At 41.2% G+C, this 20932-nt stretch overlaps 1 protein-coding gene across 3 annotated transcripts in view; it reads right to left on the reverse strand.

Moving 5' to 3' along the window:
• Window positions 1-20932, reverse strand: part of TRAPPC9 (trafficking protein particle complex subunit 9) — a 431865-nt gene that overhangs the window by 50810 nt on the left and 360123 nt on the right. Inside the window, exon 20 of one of the 3 annotated variants that reach the window (XM_041420837.1) lies at window positions 16710-16771. The exons of the other annotated variants lie outside the window; for them this stretch is intronic. Coding sequence (XP_041276771.1) covers window positions 16761-16771 — 11 coding nt within the window. The 3' untranslated portion in view covers window positions 16710-16760. Of the gene's footprint in view, window positions 1-16709; window positions 16772-20932 lie in introns of those variants that run through there. 3 annotated transcript variants of the gene reach the window in all.

The raw sequence follows: 20932 nt of genomic DNA on the forward strand, positions 1-20932 counted from the left end.
CTGAACAGAAATATACCTTAAAGTATCTCTCCTGGTTCTTCCCAGTTTGGGCAAATTAATTCCTGTCAACAGCAGAGGTGTTTTGCATGACCAAAACCAACAGGAGCTCCAGTTGGGAGCACTAAAGCTAATGGGCCATGCCCATGGTCTGCCCTCTGTGCTGAGGCAAAGCCCAGCAGAAGACCATGGAAGGGGTTTTCTGATTCTGGACCCAGTGTCAAGGCAGAGATGTTCAGCACAGCAGCACCCAGACATGAGCCAATGATGGGATGAAGATCTAAGGGAGGCAACAGCAAGGAAGAAAAAAAGTGTTTGCACATACAGAGAGGTCTTTTGCCTGCCCCTCCCAACTGATTGTGGGGTTACACAGAGCCATGCTCACATGAATGAATTTCATGCTATGGATTTTGTTGAAAACAGGCTTAAAAATGCCTTTCCAATCCTCTTTCCCAATGCCTTTTTTTGGTATGTGACAAATAGTGCAGAAATACCTAAATGCAGAGCAAGATACCTTTAGTGAAAGAACCTTTCTCCTTGAGAGAAGGAATTTGGTCCAAAAATCAATTTTCTCATTAATTATTTGTATCAACAGAAATGCTGACACATCAAACAATTTACTTGGCTTCTTGTATACTACCCTCAGGTGACAGCCTTTTGCTCAGTGCCCAGAAAAATATTTCAAAGATTTCAAAGCTGCTGCTTTTGGGGACCTCTCCCCAAGACTGCAGAGATGAAGCAGGTCCAGGCACCTGGCATTCAGCCACTGAGCTTCACTCACTGCTTTCACATCCTTTTCTTTCAACCACACATTCAAAAAGGGCTGTCATTTTCTAACCCTGACTGCTTCAGAAATGGATAGGGGGAAAAAGAACATTCATAACCTTTGCTTGAAGGTTTGTCCCACAGAATTTCTTTTGTGAGACTGAGAGAAAATGGGAGAGTAAAAACCTCCATGGATTCTACTTTGATCTTACACCAGGAACCCATAACACCCTCTGACTCCATTTTGGCTAGACAGGACTGGCTTTCCTCAATGTAGGAGACAGTAGAGGAGTTAGGTCACGTGCCTGGTTCAATTCCAGCTTCAATCCGAAGTTGCTCTTGACACAAAACCAGAGAAAACTTGGCAGCATCATATCCCAACCTTGGGTTGAGTCCCGAGCAAAACTCCAAATGAAACACAAGGTCCCAGATCTTCATGGAGCCAATGAGAGAAAATGCTGGCACTGGTGCTGGCAAGAGAAGCAGCCAAGTTTTGCTGATATCTACATGGTGCTCCTCTTTCAGCTGCCCACAAAGAACTAATATTGCTTTGTGTGGGCTTTTTGCCCTGTAAATTGGGATCTAAAGCCAATGAGAGGGATGTCATGGGAAGCAAAAGTGGTGTCAAACCTTGTGGCAGGGTGACCATCTCCCAGGCCACAAAGAGATCCCAGCCAACCTGCACCAGGCAGTGTTTGAAATCCCAACAAAGAGAACCAAAAGGAAGATTTCAAGAATGACTAAACAGCTGATCACATCAAAGAAAACAGATACATTTTAGCCCATGAGGATGGATGGATGGATGGATGGATGGATGGATGGATGGATGGATGGATGGATGGATGGATGGACGGATGGATTAATGGATGGATGGATGGATGGATGGATGGATGGATGGATGGATGGATGGATGGATGGATGACTACTCAAATTGCCTCTGTGTAAGACAGACAATTGGGGGCTGATCTTTCTGGAACATTTCTGGCACGATTAGGCCAAAATCACCACAACTGTGACATCTTTGCTCACATCAAGCAGGATATTTATACAGGGGTTGAAACAGTGCTCAGAATGAGTAAGGATGCCCTATTGCCACTTGATGCTTTCCATGATCCAGCCCTGGCTGCCCCCTGAGATGCAAGGCAGGACTGGTAACCACCCAAAGTCAAAGCAGCCCCTCACAGGCCTAAGTGCCATGAAATCATAGCACAGATTATGCTGCACAGACACTAAATAAGCCTGTGACCAGCTTCTTCCTCAAACACACTCAACTTTTTCATTAGCCTAAACTAAATGGTGCCCAGAGAATGGAGTCAGACCTCCACGGACAAGCACTCAGGAGGATGATGTTCTCAGACTGGGAGGAAATTTTTCATTCCCTGGAAGTGGGAAGAGAATCAATAGCTCATTTTTCATGTTATGGTTATTATGCCCAGTGCTTCACAGGCATTGTGTCATATACAAACTCTATAGCAACAGCTCAGACTCCTCACTCCTGTTTGCTCTGTCAGTGGCAGTAATTGCAAAAAATCCCCAGGGCTCAGGAGTGTTTAGCTCCAACTGGGAAATACAATAGTGGACCCAGTAAAAGTAAAGTAATAAAGAGAGGCCACACAAATATGAAAACAACTGCAGCATGACACCTTTCCAGTTCCATTAGAGCGACTACTCCAGCAGCAACCCGGGTCCTCAAAGAAAGTGTGTGGTAAATGGTTGGGGTTTTATTGAAAGTGCCTTCCACCATTTTACAAGAATTGTTCCTGAGCACTGTAGAAGCATCACAACACTGCACACACTGCTTGTAGACATCCCCTGCATTCCTTGAGCAGCAGGAGGGCTGGGAAGCTGATAATAACATGGAGCATGCCTCTCCCTTCCCAGGCCTTCAGGCCCGGGCAGGGCAACCTCATCTCTGTGTTCAACTTTAGTCAGCCTGTGAGTGCAGAATGGACATGCCCTGAGTATAGAGCTGTGAGCTGAGGGGAGGGAACAAATAGTGCCTGGTGAAACACACCAAGCTATAAATCCCCCAGACCACAGCACTGAACTGGTTTTGCCTTGCAAAAAGTTTTTGGTTTTGGTTTGCAAGAGAGCCTGAGACCTGACGGCTAAGATAAACATTAAGACAGCAACAGCAGAAACAAAAGCAAGCAGGTTGCTAAATACCTCTGCAACGGTCTTGTCTTTCAGGAAAGTGAAACAGGGCATTGACTATAAAATGGCTCCTTGGTGGCAAAGACTTCCAAGGCAGTTTAAGAATTGTAAAATTGTTTGGGCTAGAAGGGACCATTAAAGGTTACCAAGTCCAACCCCCCTGAAAAGATCAGGGACATCTTCTACTACATCAGATTGCTCACAGTCCCATCCAACCTGATCTTGAATTTTTCCAGGGATGAAGTATCCACCACCTCTCTGGGCTACCTGTGAAAAATTCCAAAGTTTGTGGGTCAAGGGCTGATTTTCAGGAGTACAGACCAGGGACTGGACCTGCAGCTCCCCCTGCACTGAACAGGATTGAGACTGCAACAATGCATCACCAGTAGGAAAAACCACCCTATCACACAAACAACTAATTCCAGCTCACAACACAAAGACCTAATTCCAGCTCACAACTGTCTAATCCCAGCTCACATCTCCTGTCACAGGTGAGCAATCCAATGCCTGGTGAATTCTGCTTCCCAGTGGTAGGAAGAGCCAAGATGAAAGGATCAAAAAGCAACATTGCTATGAGCACTTGGCTGCCACAAGTCAGTCCCCCCTGGGGTAACTTTCCTGACACCTCCTGCTTAAAACACCAAAAGGCAGAAGAATCACGAGGCCTGGCTTCCATGGGCTGTATTTGTACTGAAAATGGACATGGAGTGAGCTTCTGCCCTTGTGCTCCATGGGAGGTTTCTGTCCCCACTGAGCTCCTTCAGGACACCCACGTCAGGCTGTGCCAGCTGTGCCAGCTGTTCCACCCCAGTCACATCCCCAGCCTGCCCTGTCCCTGCAGCAGCTCCCTCCTGCACATGCCAGGCTCTTGGTGCCAGGGAGGAGCAGGAGGCAGGAACTTCTCTCACTTCACTGGGAAGTGAAAAAACAATCAGAATGAAGAAGGTGTTGAAGAAAGACCCCCCCCACCTGGCTTTCTCCACGTTCCACTGACTGCCAACTTCTGTTCAGGGCTGCTTTTCATTCAGAGTAGACTTGGGGATACATAGAGGAGAATCCTTTTTTAAGAGCAGCCCTGCAGAGACAATGACAGGATACATTGCCACGGTTACCCCTCTACCTTCCATTACTAACCTCTATAAAAGTTCCTCTGACAGCTTGTGTAGCAAAGAGAAGTCATTGGCGACACCTTCAATTCACAGCTATAAAATTCCAAAATTTCTTATCTCTGCAAAACATACATATTCATTTATATATATATATATATATATATATATATATTCTCATAAATATCCTTAAGTGTAAAGAAACCAAGAATATTTTATTTTCACCCAGATATACAGTAGGAAGGTTGAAGCTAGACCTAACAAACCTTTGCAGCCTAAATGGAAGTTGCCTGGTTGTATTTACAGGAATGTAGAAAACATTTTCATCAAATTCCTTATAGACAAGAAATGAAAAGCACTGATGATTGAACAGCAGAAAAATAATGAGAAAGCTGGTTAGACTCTCATTTTCTCCTGACTACACAAGCAAATGATCTATCAATAAAACTAAAAGATAAAAATTGATAGGATGAAGCAGCACACACAGACCCTAATTCAATTAACCTGCTGAAATCCCTGCCAAGAGTTTTAAACCAGAGCTGATTTTCATGTGTATTAATACAGTTTTCACTCACTAGATTTGAAATGTCAGAATAATTTATAGCACCAGAGAGCAAACTGATGGTTGTCTCTGATCAAAAACCTGCAGCAATGTTCCAGCACTGTTTACAGTATTTACAGCTGCTGATACATGTTTGTCTCCTGGTACAAATATTTAGCTTTGGCCACCGCCAGAGCTAGAAAAGATTTTCTACTATTTGCTTTATTCAGTGTCTTTAAAAGGGCTATCTATGCATAAAAATAAAGGGTATTTGATGAAGGTTTTGCAGGCTCAGGAGTGGCCAGTTTTACCATCAGCCTGTGCTGAAGTGGTAATACATGTGCTCGACCCAGGTTGTGTTTGGCACTGTATTTCCAGGCAGTGAAAGGGGCTGGAATGCCAAATTTCATTAATTTACTTCATCCAGCAACTGCTTTAAAAGGGTTTAGCATGAGAAGCAGAGCACAAAGCTATCAGAAGAGCACTGCATGAGTGAATAGAAATTGAAGACAAATGAGTTCCTTGTGAAATACTGCAATCACTTCTTTAAGCAATAAAGAGGTGGTTTGTTAAATAATAGACTAGAACAAGTCCAATAAAATAAAAACTGTCAAAGTACCCTTTTCAAAGTTGCTACATAATCTTCCAATTTTGCTTTCATTAGTAAAACAGTAACAGATGATCAGATTCTATCGTCATCTTGTCTGGACAATATCTTAGCAGCATTTGAATACATTACAAAATGAAAGAATACCAGAAGAAGAAAATTTAATGTAATTACCACTTTCTGAAAATAGATTGTGCATAACATTCACTTAATATAGCTCAAATAAAGTGAGAAAGAAATCAAGCATGGAGAAACTGCTTCCTATTTAAGACCAGATACAAACAGCTTGTCCTAACCATCTCTTCAGCATCCACTTCCCTTCCCAGTCTGCTGGACCAAATGAGCAAAAATATTTCTGCCAAAAGTAGCAGCATGCTACTGCCTGACCAGCAGCCTCAGCCTCAATCACCCAAGGATGCTCTGGCTTCACTGGCTGCAGATCTTGAGTCAGATGAATCCTCTCCCACAAACACTTTTTCCTTCACAAAAAGAGAATGAAAGGACAGAATGTGAGAAATTTCCAGTAAATTGTGTCCCAGTGCAGCAGCAGCTCTGCCCTTGCACAATGCCCTGCCGTGTGCACACAGAGAATATGTTTTCCTGCGAGCAGGAGAATAAAAAATGCCTAATTTCCCTCAAAAGCTTATGATTACTGTCCCATGTCTTGTCCCTGGCTCCCACCCAGTCTCTTATGACCCCATCAAGGGTACAAGAAACCCTCTCTGTCCCACTGAGATCTTCACCTCTGCCAACTTGTAGAACATAATTACTTTCTGAGATTTCTGTCCTGTTTCAAATACTGTTGAAATCAATCACTAACTTGAAAAATTACTGGGGACAGGCATACAGACAGCATTGCAAATACCAATTTCCTTAGGAAATAAAGCTAAAAAACAGCTTCCTGCCTGTATTGCCAGACAGAAATCCCCTTTCCTCAACCCCATGTGTCTCTGGCTCTACCTACAGCCATCCTAACTTGCAGCCAAGCTAAGGAAACAAGGCACAGCCTTAGTTACATCAATCATTAACACGAGAGCAGCTGATAACGAAAGTGCACAATGTCCATGTATCTGTTTATCATTAGAACTGCAAATATCCTTTGGGTTTTTTTTTTTTTTAAATTCTCAACCAGCAGAGAAAAAATTAACAGTTTTGAGGAAAGAAATACTACATTGGGGCCTGTCTCAAAGCCCTTTCCCCTGATTACAGAGAATGCTTTTTGTCCATTTCTCAACTAGTCTTCATCTGTTGATCACAAACTGAAAGGCAGCATGGAAAAAAATGAACCATCACCTGGGTCACCATATCTGCTCAGGGAACTGATATTAGAGTCTGCTTTCATTTAGTTGACATTGAAAAGGTGCTCCACTCTAGCAAAATCAGCATGACATCCACTGGCAGAGGCTAAACCTAGAGGAATTAGAATGGGAAATTAAAGATGAATCATAGGGATGGCTGACTTTTAAAGGACATGGAAAATTCAAAGCAAAATATGGTATTTGTCTGAAAATCCTGTGGCACATCAATCAGAATTTAGTGGGTCCAGTGCAGAAATCAAGAAGTTAAGAAGTACCATCTGTGATATTTAGGAACAGAATGACCACAGCAATTCTCCTCCAGACCCATTCACCAGATCTGTGAAAAGGAAGGAGAGAAGAGAAGCAGGATGCCTTAAAGGAGAAGAATATGCTGGTCAAAAACTCTGATACCAGCTTTTTGCAAAGAGATTTCACGCGCAGTTTGTAATTCCGGTATTTCCTTGATGTTTCTTGAACAGGAGATGGGCAATTGCTGATCTCCCTGTACCTCAGAGCACAATGCCCGTGGCACTCAGAGCACCCAGTGACACAGCAGAACTCTGAAACCCTGAATTTGGGGCAGAGCCATGCCACTGGTGCGCTGGGCAAACTGGTGGCTCACTGTGAGCTTTGTTTTTACCACCTGTCAAGTGTGAAGGATGCCCTTGGGGGTTTTCTGTTTACTGCTTCAAGGTCTACTGCTGAACAGCATTGCAGTAAAGTCATGTTACTGTTAACTCAGGAAACTTTTTCAGGGGTTAATTGTAAATCTTCAATAGAAAAGATAAGACTGTCATTTTTTCCTAAAATAATAGGCTCACACTATAGCAGGCATCTGCTTTGGAAATTAAACACCTTACTCAAAGTGAAGGCAAAACCCTTTGAAAAGAGAACAAAAAGCTTACCTTTAGCTTACCTTTTTTTTATTATTTTTGACTGCTAAATTCTTTCAATGCTTTTCTTTCACTCCTCTGCTGAAATCCAGAATTAAAACAAAATTCTAAATTATGTATCTCCAGTTTTATCAATGGACATCTTTGATTTTTGTTTGTAAGGTTGCTTACTTGCCACCCCCCCATCTGGAAAGAATATACAAGATTTCTTCTGCATTGATAATCTACATGTCTGTTGTTAGGAATAAATTTCAGGAAAGGTTAGATGACACATAACTTACTGGGAACCACTCTGTAGGATTGCAGGCAAGGTTACAGTAATGTCCTTTCAACAGGATAAATAACATATCCATTCACTACGAGCCAAACCTGTCATGTTACCTCATTTTAATCAGCCCTTTTATGATACAATATTCATGTGGAAATTGGGCTAAAAATACCCCCTGCCAAGGTGATTGAAGAAATAAAACTGAGAATTTTATTTTGCATATTTTAAGATCAGGTTTTGTCCAGAAATAACATGGCATATTAATTTGAGTTTCATGTGGGGAAGAGAGGGAATGAAAGTGAGGGGAGGGAAGGAGGAGAGGGGCCAGGAGCTATTGCCTGCCCATCAATGATTAACCAGCCCAGGCTAAAGCTAACACCATCTTCTTGCACTCCTCAGAAGCAGTCATTCAGCACCTGTGATTGCATTCAAACAATAAAAATCAAAAAGCCAAATGCTGGGCTTGCAGGCTGGACTGTGACCACTCAGCAGCATCCACAGGAACCCAGGTGGCCAAGTCAGCCTCGAGCTGGTCCTGGGTGGGTTGGTGGACAGACCTAGCACACATGTGCTTTCCCAGGAGAGGAAAATATTGCTCCTGGGGATGTGTAATGGGAGGGGGATTTTCTCTGGCTCTAATCCCCACCACGCAGCAAAATTCAGCTGCCTAGGGAGTCATTAAGAAGGAGGAAAAAACTGTCTTGGTCTATCTGAAGAGGTTTATAAAGGAAAGGGAGAAGCACTGACATTGTGTATGAAAGCCACACACAGCCATGGCCTTATGTGGCCTCAGAACTACTCCCCCAACGGGTCTCATTCTCTGTTTGCTCGGTTTACAAATCAAAACAAGATATTTCATGTTGTTCAGCCTGCAAGCCCAGCCTGGTGCACTGAAAGATCAGCTAGTGACCTTTTCCCCCCAGTATTCCATCCTCATCCCTGCGCTGAGGAGTCCAGAGACACAACCAAGCTCTGCTTGATCCTTCACTCTCATATTGGCTGTGCCACGCTGACAGCAAAGAAATTTGTATCTGTCAGGTTATTAAATTGATCTAAGTGAAAAGAATCACAGGGGACTGAGGCTGTGATGAGGTAGTTCTCTCCACAGCCACATGCTGAAAACCTCCTCCTCCTTCCTTTTCCCCAAATCCTTCAACCAAGCACACGCACCCTTCTGTCAATCAAACTCATCTGAGGCTCAGTGTGTTCATCTTCCACAGGCATAAGGACACATCAATAGAATGGAGACCAGGACCAGTCCTGGCAGTTCCATACCAGTGGTTCTGTGAAGCTTTAAGCTGGTTTTTGAAAGGGCATTTTGTCAAGAATAACTGCAGCAGTACTTTTGACTTTTTGCAGCTGAACTGAAATAGATGAGAAGTAATAGTAAACCAATTAGAACAAAATTGACTATCACACTGCATACAAAAAATTACAAGATGATCCTTTTCTGCTTTTTTTATGTAATAATTCCACTCTACTACATTGCCATAATCTTCAGCAAAGAAAATTCTCATTCAAAAAACCCCCATCTGACATTAAGAATTGGACTTTCTCATTTCAAGTAAAGAGCCTCTGTTTCCTTTATTATTTTCTTTTTCCTTGCACAGAAAGGAACTGAGCATAACCAGAGTGGTGCTTCTGAGCATGAACTTTTACAGGTTTCCAAGGGATGTTTCTCAGGGGTCAGTACCACAGCTGGCACCATTTCCCACCTTTTTTTTTTTTCCCACCATTTCCCATCATCTTGGCTGATCAGATGCAATGAGCTCTCAGCAAGTTTGCAGATGACCCAAGCCTGGGGAGGAAGAGCTGTCAAGGTGCTGGAGGATTTTGCTGCTCATAGGAACATCCAGAATGGGCTTCCAGAAACTGCACAAGGCCTGTCCTGCATTTGGGAAGGAAGAACCTCAGGACAGGTGTCCAGGCAGCTAAATGCACATTGGATTGCAGCCCTGAGAGCCCAGTCTCCAAGTTCTCTACTCAGCTGCTTCACCTGGGATACAATGTCCAGTTTTGGAATGCTCCCAGCATGAGGAGATGTTGACAAGAATGAATTTATGTGGCATGGGGCTGAAGCATATAATGGATGTGGAAAAAACTCAAAAAACTGGGAGAGGAGGCTCAGGGGCTGCTCACCATCAATGTCCTGACAATAAGGGGAGCTTACATAAAAGACAGGGTGAGATTTTCTCAGAGGTGCAGAGAAGGAAATAGAAAATGGTTAAAAGTTTTAATGAAGGAAATCTTGATCAGAGATATGGAAAAAAAAAATATGCACACCAGCAGAAATCTCCCTGTCCATGGAAATTTGCTAAACATGCTGGTGCTAACCAAGCAATATGACCTAACCTTGGAGGCTAGAGCTCCTTTGAGCAGTTGACTTCCAGAAGGCCCTTCCAAACAAAAGTTTTATATGATGCTCAATACCTATATCTCCATTCTTCCACCTCTATTTTTTTTTTTAATGATGGCTGCTGCAGGAAAAGGCAGGCAAGGGAGTCAGGATTTCGCCACTCCTTTTCAAGAAGAGAGAAGTAAGGGTAAAACTTAGACATGGCACAACTTATCCACATCTTTAAGGACTCCAGAAATGGAGAGACAGAAAGAAAGCCAAAACCTACTGCTCATTAGGGATGAGGTGACCTCCCTGTTTCTTCTGGTGTTAAGAGAAAGAGCACCTTCAGCTTCCAGGCCACCAGGGGATCTGAGTCTGACCAAAAGCAGCTGATCTGCTGTGACTCAGTTCCCAGTTTTCCCTCTGAGGGAATGAGGAAATAAAACCCAGAGGGCAATAGCAAGGCCAGAGACAATTATGATGTTCTTCACAACAGCAGCTGTGTCTCTATTTCACTGTGTCATGCTTAGATCGTTTTGAAAACCAGCACCCCTGCTATGCACCCTGCTGCACACGGGGAGCTCATCGTGCAGCAGCACAACTCCAGCAGCCAAGCAGTGGCAGAAAATCACTCCTTTTCAGCTTAAAAAATTAGAGATCAAAGAACAGGGTGTTTTCTAGGTCATGGTGTCAGATTCCAGAGCTCACAGTTATCAACAGGCTTTCTGCAGAACAGCACAAAGACACCAACCTGCACAGTGGTTTTATCTGGTTAGTCCAGAGAATAATTTCACTACGGGCTGGGCTGGGGAACAACGCCTCTAACTGTGCTGAAAACTTCCTGTCTTGTACATTTAATTGTAAGTAATTAAGCATCTGCACGTTTGCTAAGTCAACAACCTTTTGACAAAAGAGAGAGATTTACTCTAAGAGCAATAGAGCATAAAAAGAAAAAATGTTCTTGTACTTTGAGTATTTTGCCTCAATAACACTTGTGTCTTAATGACCTCAACATAGGTTTAACAGAGAATTTACACCTAGCAAAATTATTTTTAAAATTCATGAATTTAGACTATATGGAATTAGATTAATTCCATTAAAATATTCAGGAGGAATGTAAAATCATTGTAGAAATAGTCCCTGACAGAGCATGGGGAAGGACTGAGCTCTGGTGATCACGACAGTAAAAAAGGAAAAGCAGCTATTTGAGTATCTGTGCCTCTTCTCCTATGACTACTGATTGAAACAGTAGTTGGATAGCAAAACTAAAATTACTTTTTCTTTTATTTCATAATAAAGTCAGTTATATACTGGTATAACAATGCTTATTTTGTTCTAGGCTTTTAAGAAGTTTCCAGGGCATTAAGATGATGTATGAAACACAAACTCATAGAGGGAAATTTTAAAAAATAAATAAATAAACTAAAAAACCCAACAAAGCAAAATGAAACACCTACAGTTTCAGTTCCTTGCAGCATCCATCCCCAAAACTTGAAATTAAGGAAGCAGCAGCTGAACTAAGAGTTGGCCATTTCTTTGCAAAACTTTTCATGCAGGGATCATAGATCATGTTTCATTTTTATGGAAGATATGTACTTAGCAAAGAGGCATATCTAAATGTCTATAGGCTTTGATCCAAATTTAGCAACTGGAATTGCTGTATTCTACAAAGCACAGTATACACAGGTCTTCCACATGGGATCTCCAGTAAATAACTTCTAAAGAGGCAGTCTGGAAACAGTAGGAAGGAAACAAACACAGCTTCTTTGTAATAACAGAGCACCCCAAGGAAAGGTATTTCTATACAGGTAGCAGAAAATTGAGGGAAAAAGGAAAGCATAAAAATGAAATGGAAAGTTTCTGGTTAATCTATCAGAACTCCTCTACTAATTTTAACTTGTGAGTCAGAGAAGTGTCACTGCTGTATTGACTAATCTGTTTGGAACATCAAAACAGCTTTGGTTCTGTTATTGATTTACTTTGTTAAGTGATTAATTAGTTGGGGTTATTGCATTCCCCTCTTTTCCTCATGCTTTATCATTTAAGGTATCATCCAGGGGTGCAAAACTTCACAGAATCCCAGAATATTCTGAGTTTGGAGTGACTGCACCCCAAAAATCCCACCCTGTGCCTGAGAGTGTTGTCCAAACACTCCTTGAGCTCTGTCAGACTTGGGGCTGTGACCACTTCCCTGGGGAGCTGTTCCAGTGCCCAACCACCCTCTGGATGAAAAACAATAACCTTTTTCTAATATCTAAACAAAATTCAAACAAGGGAAACTCTTTTGGTTTTTTTATCTGTGGAAAGACATTTCTGATAACTCATTGCCCTAACAGAAATCTCTAAGTGAACTAGAAATTTAGGAAGGATTATAACATGTGCATTTTCAATTACTTCCTCTAAAACTTTGAGACTAGAGCTAGACATGCAGTTCTCAATAAATGATGCTCTAGCACCAATAATGTCTTTAAATTGCTTGGGTGAACTGAAGCAATTAAAAAGGGGTAAGAGCATGGTGCAATTCCTTCTTCTGTGCACTATTTTCTTTCCTGTACTCATACACAAAGAAGTGTGATGACTTCCATTTAAACTGAAGGATTAACAGCACCATGGAACAAATATTCATTACCCAGGAGAAAGGATCTTTGAAGACAAACCAGCCACCATCAATCTCAAAAATCCAGCTGACCCCAGTTACACACACACACTTTGTCAGCACTCCTTTATTTCAGCGTTAGAAAGACTCATCCTCTTACTAATATGATCAGGCAAGAAAGTTTATATCAAAGCTATAAAAAGTAACAACATTTTAAGAAAACAGAGGCCTACTAATTTTTCCACAAACTAAACCAGGCCTTTGAAGCACAACCCAAAATTAGATGCACTAGGTACAACTTTAATCTGTAGCACTCTGGGCCCCCTACAAAATATCCAGAATATTAAGAAAAGTATCCTAAAAATTTAAAACAGGGAAGTTTCCAGTCATGCAGGGGGAAAACTGGAAATTCTGGGTTCAAAAGGGGGAAATTGGGGAAATGAAGAAAACCTGTTATTCCTGAAATGAAACTTCAGAAAGCAATTTCTTCTCTTCCCTATTTCCTGCAGAAAGAGCTCTTCAAAGGCCATCTTCATGCTCTTTGGGTGACCTTTCTGCCGTCACATTTCACTGCCTGCCCTGAAGGATATCTTTTTAATATCTTGTTAAACGGGGAGGGAAACGTGCAATGAGCAAAACACTCTGAAATGGAGGCACTTCTGCTTCAGTAAATACTTTGAGGATATATAAAGTGCAAAAAAAGGGTCTCTTATTTCCAAAGGCCAGAGATATTTATAGAGTGCTTTTCAACAGTGTGTAGGGAAAGTGGTTCCTATACAGTAAAAGAAAACTAAACAAGCGAGGGTTTTATTGACTGCTGTACATACTGTCAATGAGAATATCATTATTAATGCAACTAAACCCACGATTTTAAAATAAACCAATAGTGGCCAATCCCCTAAAGTCTTTGAACACCGCCTGACATTTTATTGGGGATTCCAGAGTGCAGGAGCAGAGGCATTGCCCTGATCAAGCATTAAATTAGATATTCGGCTAGGAACATCTTTCAGTATCACTGTGAAATAATACACTGATCCCATTCACCTACAATGAACAGAAAAACAACTTTTTAAAAAACTTACAGAAGATATTTTCATTCTTACCATCATTTTTCCTGCAGTGAGAATTTGGTTAAGCTTTTGTCACCTAACAATGGTTCCCCCAGTTCCTCCCCTTCTGTGGGACACAGAAAAATTGAAAGCCTCTTTTGTCTAAAAATTTTGTGCTACTTTTTCTGCAAAAGACACCAAATTACCTGTATTCAGATAGACTGCATTCCATATGTATCTTTTCTTTGGAAGAAGACTCTGGCTAAGATTAACAGGCAAGCAGAACACTGGTTACTATTTTAAGGGCATTTTAAGGGGACAGAAATCAGGCTTTAACATTAGAACACTGCTTGAGTCTCAAAGTTTATTTAAAAAATAAAATGTTGGGAGAAACAACAATGCAAAACCCTAAGGTCTATAATAGAAAAGATTTCTAACTCTCCACTTTCATCCTTTCTGATCTCAGCAGCAGCAACTGCCTTGTGCGGTCCCTTCCGCCCAAGTGTGCTTGACAGGAAGGCTGTCAAGTTAAAAATTACTTTTTTTTAAAAGATAACATTAAAAATAATTCATTCCCACAAATCATTGGGACATCCAGGGAAGAGAAGCAGGAAAGTAAAGAGGGAGAATTTACCACTCTCTGCACTCATAAAATGGATACTTAGAAACAGCAGGATAGTAAATTTCTCCAATTTCTCCACTTCGTAGTCTGGGGGCACCAAGCCCATGAAGCAAACCAGAGTTAAGGAGCTCAAGACCTCTGCAGTTCCCCTCCAGCATGGCATTTCTGGCCATGTGTCCCCTCTAATCCAAGGCACAGCTCAGCCCAAGCCCAGTGTGCTGCCCCAGGCAGTTCCCAGCCAATTTGCTGATACAAACCTGTGTTTCTCTGGAAAGTGCCCAGGAGTGCCTGAGGTGAGGCAGGGCTGTTAAAAAAAAATCGAATTATCTTCTTGCTCATGATCCTCCACACCTGGTGATCATTCAGTGATCAGCCTTGAGTCCCTAGATCTTACTGGAAAGCTTTTGGGCTTAAAACAGTGCTTCATTTCCCTTTCTTCGATATGTCTATCAAGTAAAGCTTTATATTCCACCTAATGCCTTCATTCATTTGGACATTATAAATTTAAGCTTTAGCTCTCAACTGTAAAATAAACTTGTAAGAGATTATTTCACTCTCTAAATCAGCACTGGAATAAGAGGTAGAAGAATGCAGCTGACAGGAACTGCCCAGGACATGTCATCAAGTAATTGAACAGAGATGCAGTGATAATCACTGAAAAAGTAATTTACTAAGTTATTCAATCAATATTATGCTATTTATGAGTTACTGCTGAAGTATTTATAAATACTGAGGATAGTTCATCAAAAGACATTAAAATCCATGAGATTCATTGTTTCCTTGAGCAAAATACCACTCTGTATATTTTAACATCTTTATGCTAGCATTGTCACTGAATCTAGGTATCCTTTTGAAAATAAAAATATCTTCTGCTTTCAAATTACAGCTCTTCCCACCTATGTGATTTTATACTTTCAACAGTATAAATTACAACTTTCAATAGTCTGAACTTAGACTACAGAATTTTTTAGTGTTTTCAACATATGCTCTGACACACAATTAATTAGACATTCTTTGCTATTATCCTTGTACTGATGTGCTGGCAAGTAAAAGCAAAACTTTTAGCACTTAGGAGAATATACTACTGGTATAAGAGACATTTGCTTGGACTAAGAATATATATAATGTAAATTAGATGACTTTGAAGAGTTAGAGACTTTAGACTTCTAGGAAAACCTAAGGCTCGGGTTTACTCTCTGGGACAGACGTGTTCTTTTACTAGATTTTACTGCTGTATTATATTTTGATGGGAAGGTCATCCTGCACCCAGAAAGTGAATTATCTTATCTATGGGCCTAGAGTTTGATTTATGTCTTGAATTACGTCATGGCTGATGGACACCCATGCTCAGCTCCAGAATCCTGGTTCCCCAAAACCCAAACCAGGGTCCTCTTGGAGTGTACCATGGCTCCCTTGCTTTTTGCCACCTGACTACTGAGAAATATAGAATACAACTCTATGACAATAATGAGATTTTAAATTTTTATTAGTTAGAAAGCATTTTTGAAGGTAACATTTGAGGACTCCATTTGAAGTCTAGATGTGCATGAGATTGTCAGAGCGAAGCTGGGCACCTGGAGATTTTGTAGTGACAATACAACTTTAAATAAGCAAATTAAAGTCACGTCAAACAACTGCAGAATGAAAGTGTTGAGATGTTTCCATGCAGTTCTGTGTGAAGTATCATAAAAACTGTTTCACACACAGTCCTCCAGCAGCACCTCAGCAGCTGTTCCAGGCCAGGTTGGATGGGACTTTGAACAACCTGGCCTAGTGGGAAGGTGTCCCTGCCCTTGGCAGGGAATTAGAATGAGATGAGCTTTTATGTCTCTTCCAACCCAAACCATTCTGTGATTCTGTTGAAGGAATCACAAAAAAAATGCTATTCCCTTACAATGCTGCAGGACCATCAGAAACCACTCACGGCGTGTGTAGATGGAACATCTCCACACTCCATATCTTTAAAGTACCATCTGGACAGTTTATTTAATCTTCATTTTTAGTGCAGCATAAAACCCTGTAAAAAGCAATGCCCAGAATGGGGGCCCTGAGGAAGCAGCACAAACTGCCTGTGGCTAGAACGACTCATTGTTTAGACTGTGGAGGGAGGACAGAGATGGAAAGCCATAAAAGTGATCCATGAGACTGAGCCTCTGGAAAACAATGTGTTCCTACAGCAAATCAGGCTTTCGTCGCACAAGATGTATTTCAGTATGTGGAAAGCCATTCTGAAAAAATTGCTTATGCTATTGAGCAATCAAAGGCATTTTTTTTGGTTGCAGTTGCTCATCATTTCTGTTCATTGTACAGATGGTGGAAGCACAAGCAGACCCTACCCCATTGTTAAGTGTCAGCTTTACTTTGGCAATCCTCCCCATCAAACACTGACTGTCACACGAATGCACCTCACCAGGACATGAGACCAGAAGAGTGAAACGAGAGGTTTTAGAAAGCCCTCACCAATATACTAATGAGCTCTCCTCTCCCCAAAGGATCAATCCTCTATCAAAAAAAGGAGACCTAATATCATGGCAGACCTGAAAAAAGAAAAATTCTCACTTGTTTCTATCATTTGTGACTTAGAGATTAACATTTGGTTGGTCAAGGGAAATGCAACACACTGGAGGATCTAGCTGTACATGCAAAATAAGCTCCCATCATTTACATTTAAAAGATCACCTTCCTTACCCCAAATTTGCCTTCCTTACCCCTTAGCCCATGATTTAAAAAAAAAAATCTATACATCTTTCTCTCTCTCTCTCTCTCTCCCTCTGTGTGTATATATATATATATATATATATATATATATATGTATATATGTATATGATCTTTCTACCTAGGGATACCCAAAACCTCATTTAAATTACTGGAGTTATGTCCAGAATGTCAGAATGCACAAAAGTTTGCAGAGCCCAGCTCAGAAATTAATAAGTGGATTGCTGCAGTCCTCATTAACATGCTGCATTTCAGTTTGTGTCTTTCCCTTCGGGTAGTCACAGGCACAGCATTTTCTTCTGACTTCATTAATTTTTGCTGCTATCAGGTTTTGATTACTTTCCTCTCAGACATGCTTTTAAAGCCAACCACTACAGTCACATTCTAGAAAATCAGACCACCATCAAAGAAGCCTGTGTTTATGCCATAAAGTCCACACAATCCAAAATTATCCCCTCAGCGACAGCACCAAATCATCACATAGGGAGACAGGAGTTTCTCAGGAGCACAAGATGTCACAGCAGGGTTTTAATTTGCCCACTGGAAAATCCATTCTCAAGTGTTTACAGAAAAGTGGAAAGATAATAGATGTGAGACACTGGAGATAGATTGTATCATCTTTTCAAGAAATTAATTCATATTCCAGTTTCTCCTTGCATTCAAACTAAACAGTCTTGCAAACCTGTGCTGTGACAGCTGTCCCTGATCACAGCAGCAGCTCCATGGATGTCTCACCCAAGTGCTCGGGCCAGGCCGTGTGTACTCAGAAAAAAGAGCAGATTATGCTCATCTTTGTCATCCCCCTGCTCTCTTTACTGTCAACAGCTGGAATCTCTTCTTTGGTGTTTAGATTATAAATTCAGTGTATCTTCTCTGCATGCCATGTCTACTGCAATAACTCTGGGAGCTGTACAATAACAGCAACACCAAAAAACAAACCAAAACCCAAAACCTAAAACATGTTCTGTGAGACTTTCACTATATTATTATTGCACTATAGCCCATAATTATTGCTAGCATAGGACTACACACAAGTAATATTTGTTGGGTAGGCACTTTTCCATTATGTGTTTAACAAAGTTCAGATAGATATAGAAGAGTATTCCCAGAGAGGAACAAGTAACCACATAACTGATTTATTTAGGGGGGGAACAAATTCCCAGAGCACTGGGCAGAATTTAGTTCACCCCCTGAAATGAATTCAGCTTCCTGAACTATGTAATTGTCTTTATTTGTCACCACAGAAGTCTTATTAAAATTCAATTCAAACTTCTATTAAAATTCATCCAATCATGACATCAAACACCACTGTCTGAATTTATACAGATGCCTAAAGGAAAGATAAAGGCTAAAAAGCCTTATCTCCTTCAGTGTTAGACAACAGACTGTCAGTCAGTTCACAAGTTTCTCTCAAAAGAAGTTCATCCCCTTGAAAAGGGCAGTTTAGTATGTGAAGGGAGCAGAGAATGAGAAACAACTCAATGTAAGAAGTCACAATAATTGACTGGGAAGTTCTGAAGAGAAAAAAACCCCAGATTTTTCTTGTTCCCTCCACTGACTAAGCAACAGAAATGCTGTCATAAATTACTGGTGCAGCAGGGATTTACAGGAGGAGGAATCCTTCCAAGTCAGACACCATCCCTGCAAACGGGTGGAAAAAGGAGAAAAGTCTATCACAGTTCCCCCCAACACTCACATTTCCATATCTTCTCCTTCAAGACTTCTCACTTCTTCAGAACAATGGAAAAAAACCTAACAAACAAACAAAAAACCCCAAAACTGTATGTCTTCTAGAAATCCAGAAAGTTAATTAGTCCTTCAGTAAGAATTTATATAGTTCCTCCATTTTATATTTTATTAGATATTCCATCATGCAGTTCTCCTCACCCATCCACAAAACACCACCCCAAAATCTAGCTGCTCTTTATAAAATATGCTTGTGGCTACTCTTTCTTGAAGTCCTGATGAAGACAAAAGGTTTAATAGACAGCACTGCAGAGGAATTGTAGAGGTATCAGGAAAAAAGTCTGTCTCTCAGCCTCTCAGAATACAGTTATACTGGATTTAAAGACAGCAAGGTCAGAGGCTTTAGCTGCCCAGAGAAATAACTACATATTTTGCAAAATTAAACAGAATTCTGATTAGTAAGGAGAGGAAGATAGGGCTAAAAATGTTTCTTTAATGTCAGCTACTGAGGGATGGAAATGAGCAGGTCTCTGAGCATGCTGAGACACAGATCTCCTTGCACAAAGTCCATCATTTGGAAATCTGCACCCATCAAACCTGCACTGGGGAGCAGAGAGCAGCATTTCTCTCAAGGCTGCCTTTGACAGGCATCTTCCTAGAGGCAGAAAAGAGCAGAAGTACCATCAACTCTATACAGCTTACAGAGCTGCAGTACAAAAAAATATTATTCTGGGAGTTTTAACTAGATGTCAGTATTTTTCACACCCTTGAGGGCAATTGCCCAAGTAATGTCCACAAAGAACAACCAGAAGCCCCCTAGAGATGGAGAGTTTGGAGAAATTCCAAAGGCAAAACTGCTCTTCAAAAAGGTGAGTAACCCAGAACCATATGGATTATGGTCTGTATTACCTGGACCCAAACATGCTACTGAAAGGGCTCACCATGATGGACAATTACCATGTTACAGATTCATACCTAAACTTAAAGGAAGCAGCCTCTGAACCTGACATAACCCAGGGAAAATGGGAAGAACAGGAGGGCTGAAGCTCCCTGAGAAACATGTCAACAAAAATTATCAATAATGTCTTACTCTACAGGAGGTACAGAAGCCTGAGATACACTAGAGCTCTCAAAGTGCCCCTTTTTTCCTCCTTGTGCCTCCTTCAGGGTAGAGACTCCTGCACAGTAATGGAAGGAGAGGCACAGCACAAGGAATTCCAGATGAGCTCCTGGATGGGTAGATTTGCTATATAAACCCAAATCCTGCCACTGCCTTGTTTTGACAGGACACCCAGAGTGAGGTGAGAGGGAATCTTTCAGCTTGGACATCTTCCAGTCTGTCAGAAGATGTTGCAGAGCCAGACCTTTCTCCCTGCACAGCCCAGAGCAGCCACATCTGGGGCTTTTTCTTCACCCTCTCAGCTGGGATTTGATAAGTCCCAGTTGCCTTCCTAGAGCTGGATGCAAACAACAGACAGGATAAAACAGAGAGGCCAGCTTGTCCATGGAAATAGTGCAGCCTGGCAGGAAGAAAACTGGAGAACCAATGTCCTGCCCTGCTGCTTTGGAAGCAGCAGCACAGGAAAACCCTTTGGCCAATATGATAAAAAAAAATTAGAACTAAAAGGGCATTGCTTACTTATTTTTTTCCTCAGCTGGACACCTTTCCACCACAGGCACAGAGTATTTGAAGGTTATTTTGTTTTGCCACTGGAAGCTTCTGCCTCTTCAAGAGCCTGTGCAGAGCCTGGCAAGCAGACCATGCAGACTCCTGACATTACAGATTATTGGGTTTCCCACTGTTTGTTTTCCATCTCAGCCCTTCGTAATGCCATCAATTAAAGGCTAAATTTATAACTGGTGTGTTCTTTGTAAAAGAAATTTACTCAACACTTCTCACTTGTAATGTGATTATTTTTTTCTTATGGTCTCCTAAAGTGTTTCATGAAATTAAAAATTGCAGTTAGCTCCAAGACAGGAAAGAAATACTGGAGCCTATTCTAAGCAGCATGGCATCAACCCCCAATTACCGTAAAAAACTATTTATTTAATATGTCAAGGCTAATTGTGGCAGTCCACCCAACACTTCCAAATAAATAATTAACAGCTGAATTTAGGAGCATGAGGTAATCAAGTTATCCACGGTGTATGACATGTTAAAAAAAATGTATTGGTTTTATTTGAAAAGAGAGGAACCTTTTCATGAAGAGTATGCTATTTCTGAGTGTGAATGTATATGTATGAGACAGGAGAGGAGAAAGCTGGAGGAAGAGCCATTATTCACTTTTAGCCCTAAT

This window comes from Onychostruthus taczanowskii, unplaced genomic scaffold (genome assembly GCF_017590055.1).
Source record: "Onychostruthus taczanowskii isolate IOZ18803 unplaced genomic scaffold, ASM1759005v1 scaffold66, whole genome shotgun sequence".
NCBI lineage: Eukaryota > Metazoa > Chordata > Aves > Passeriformes > Passeridae > Onychostruthus > Onychostruthus taczanowskii.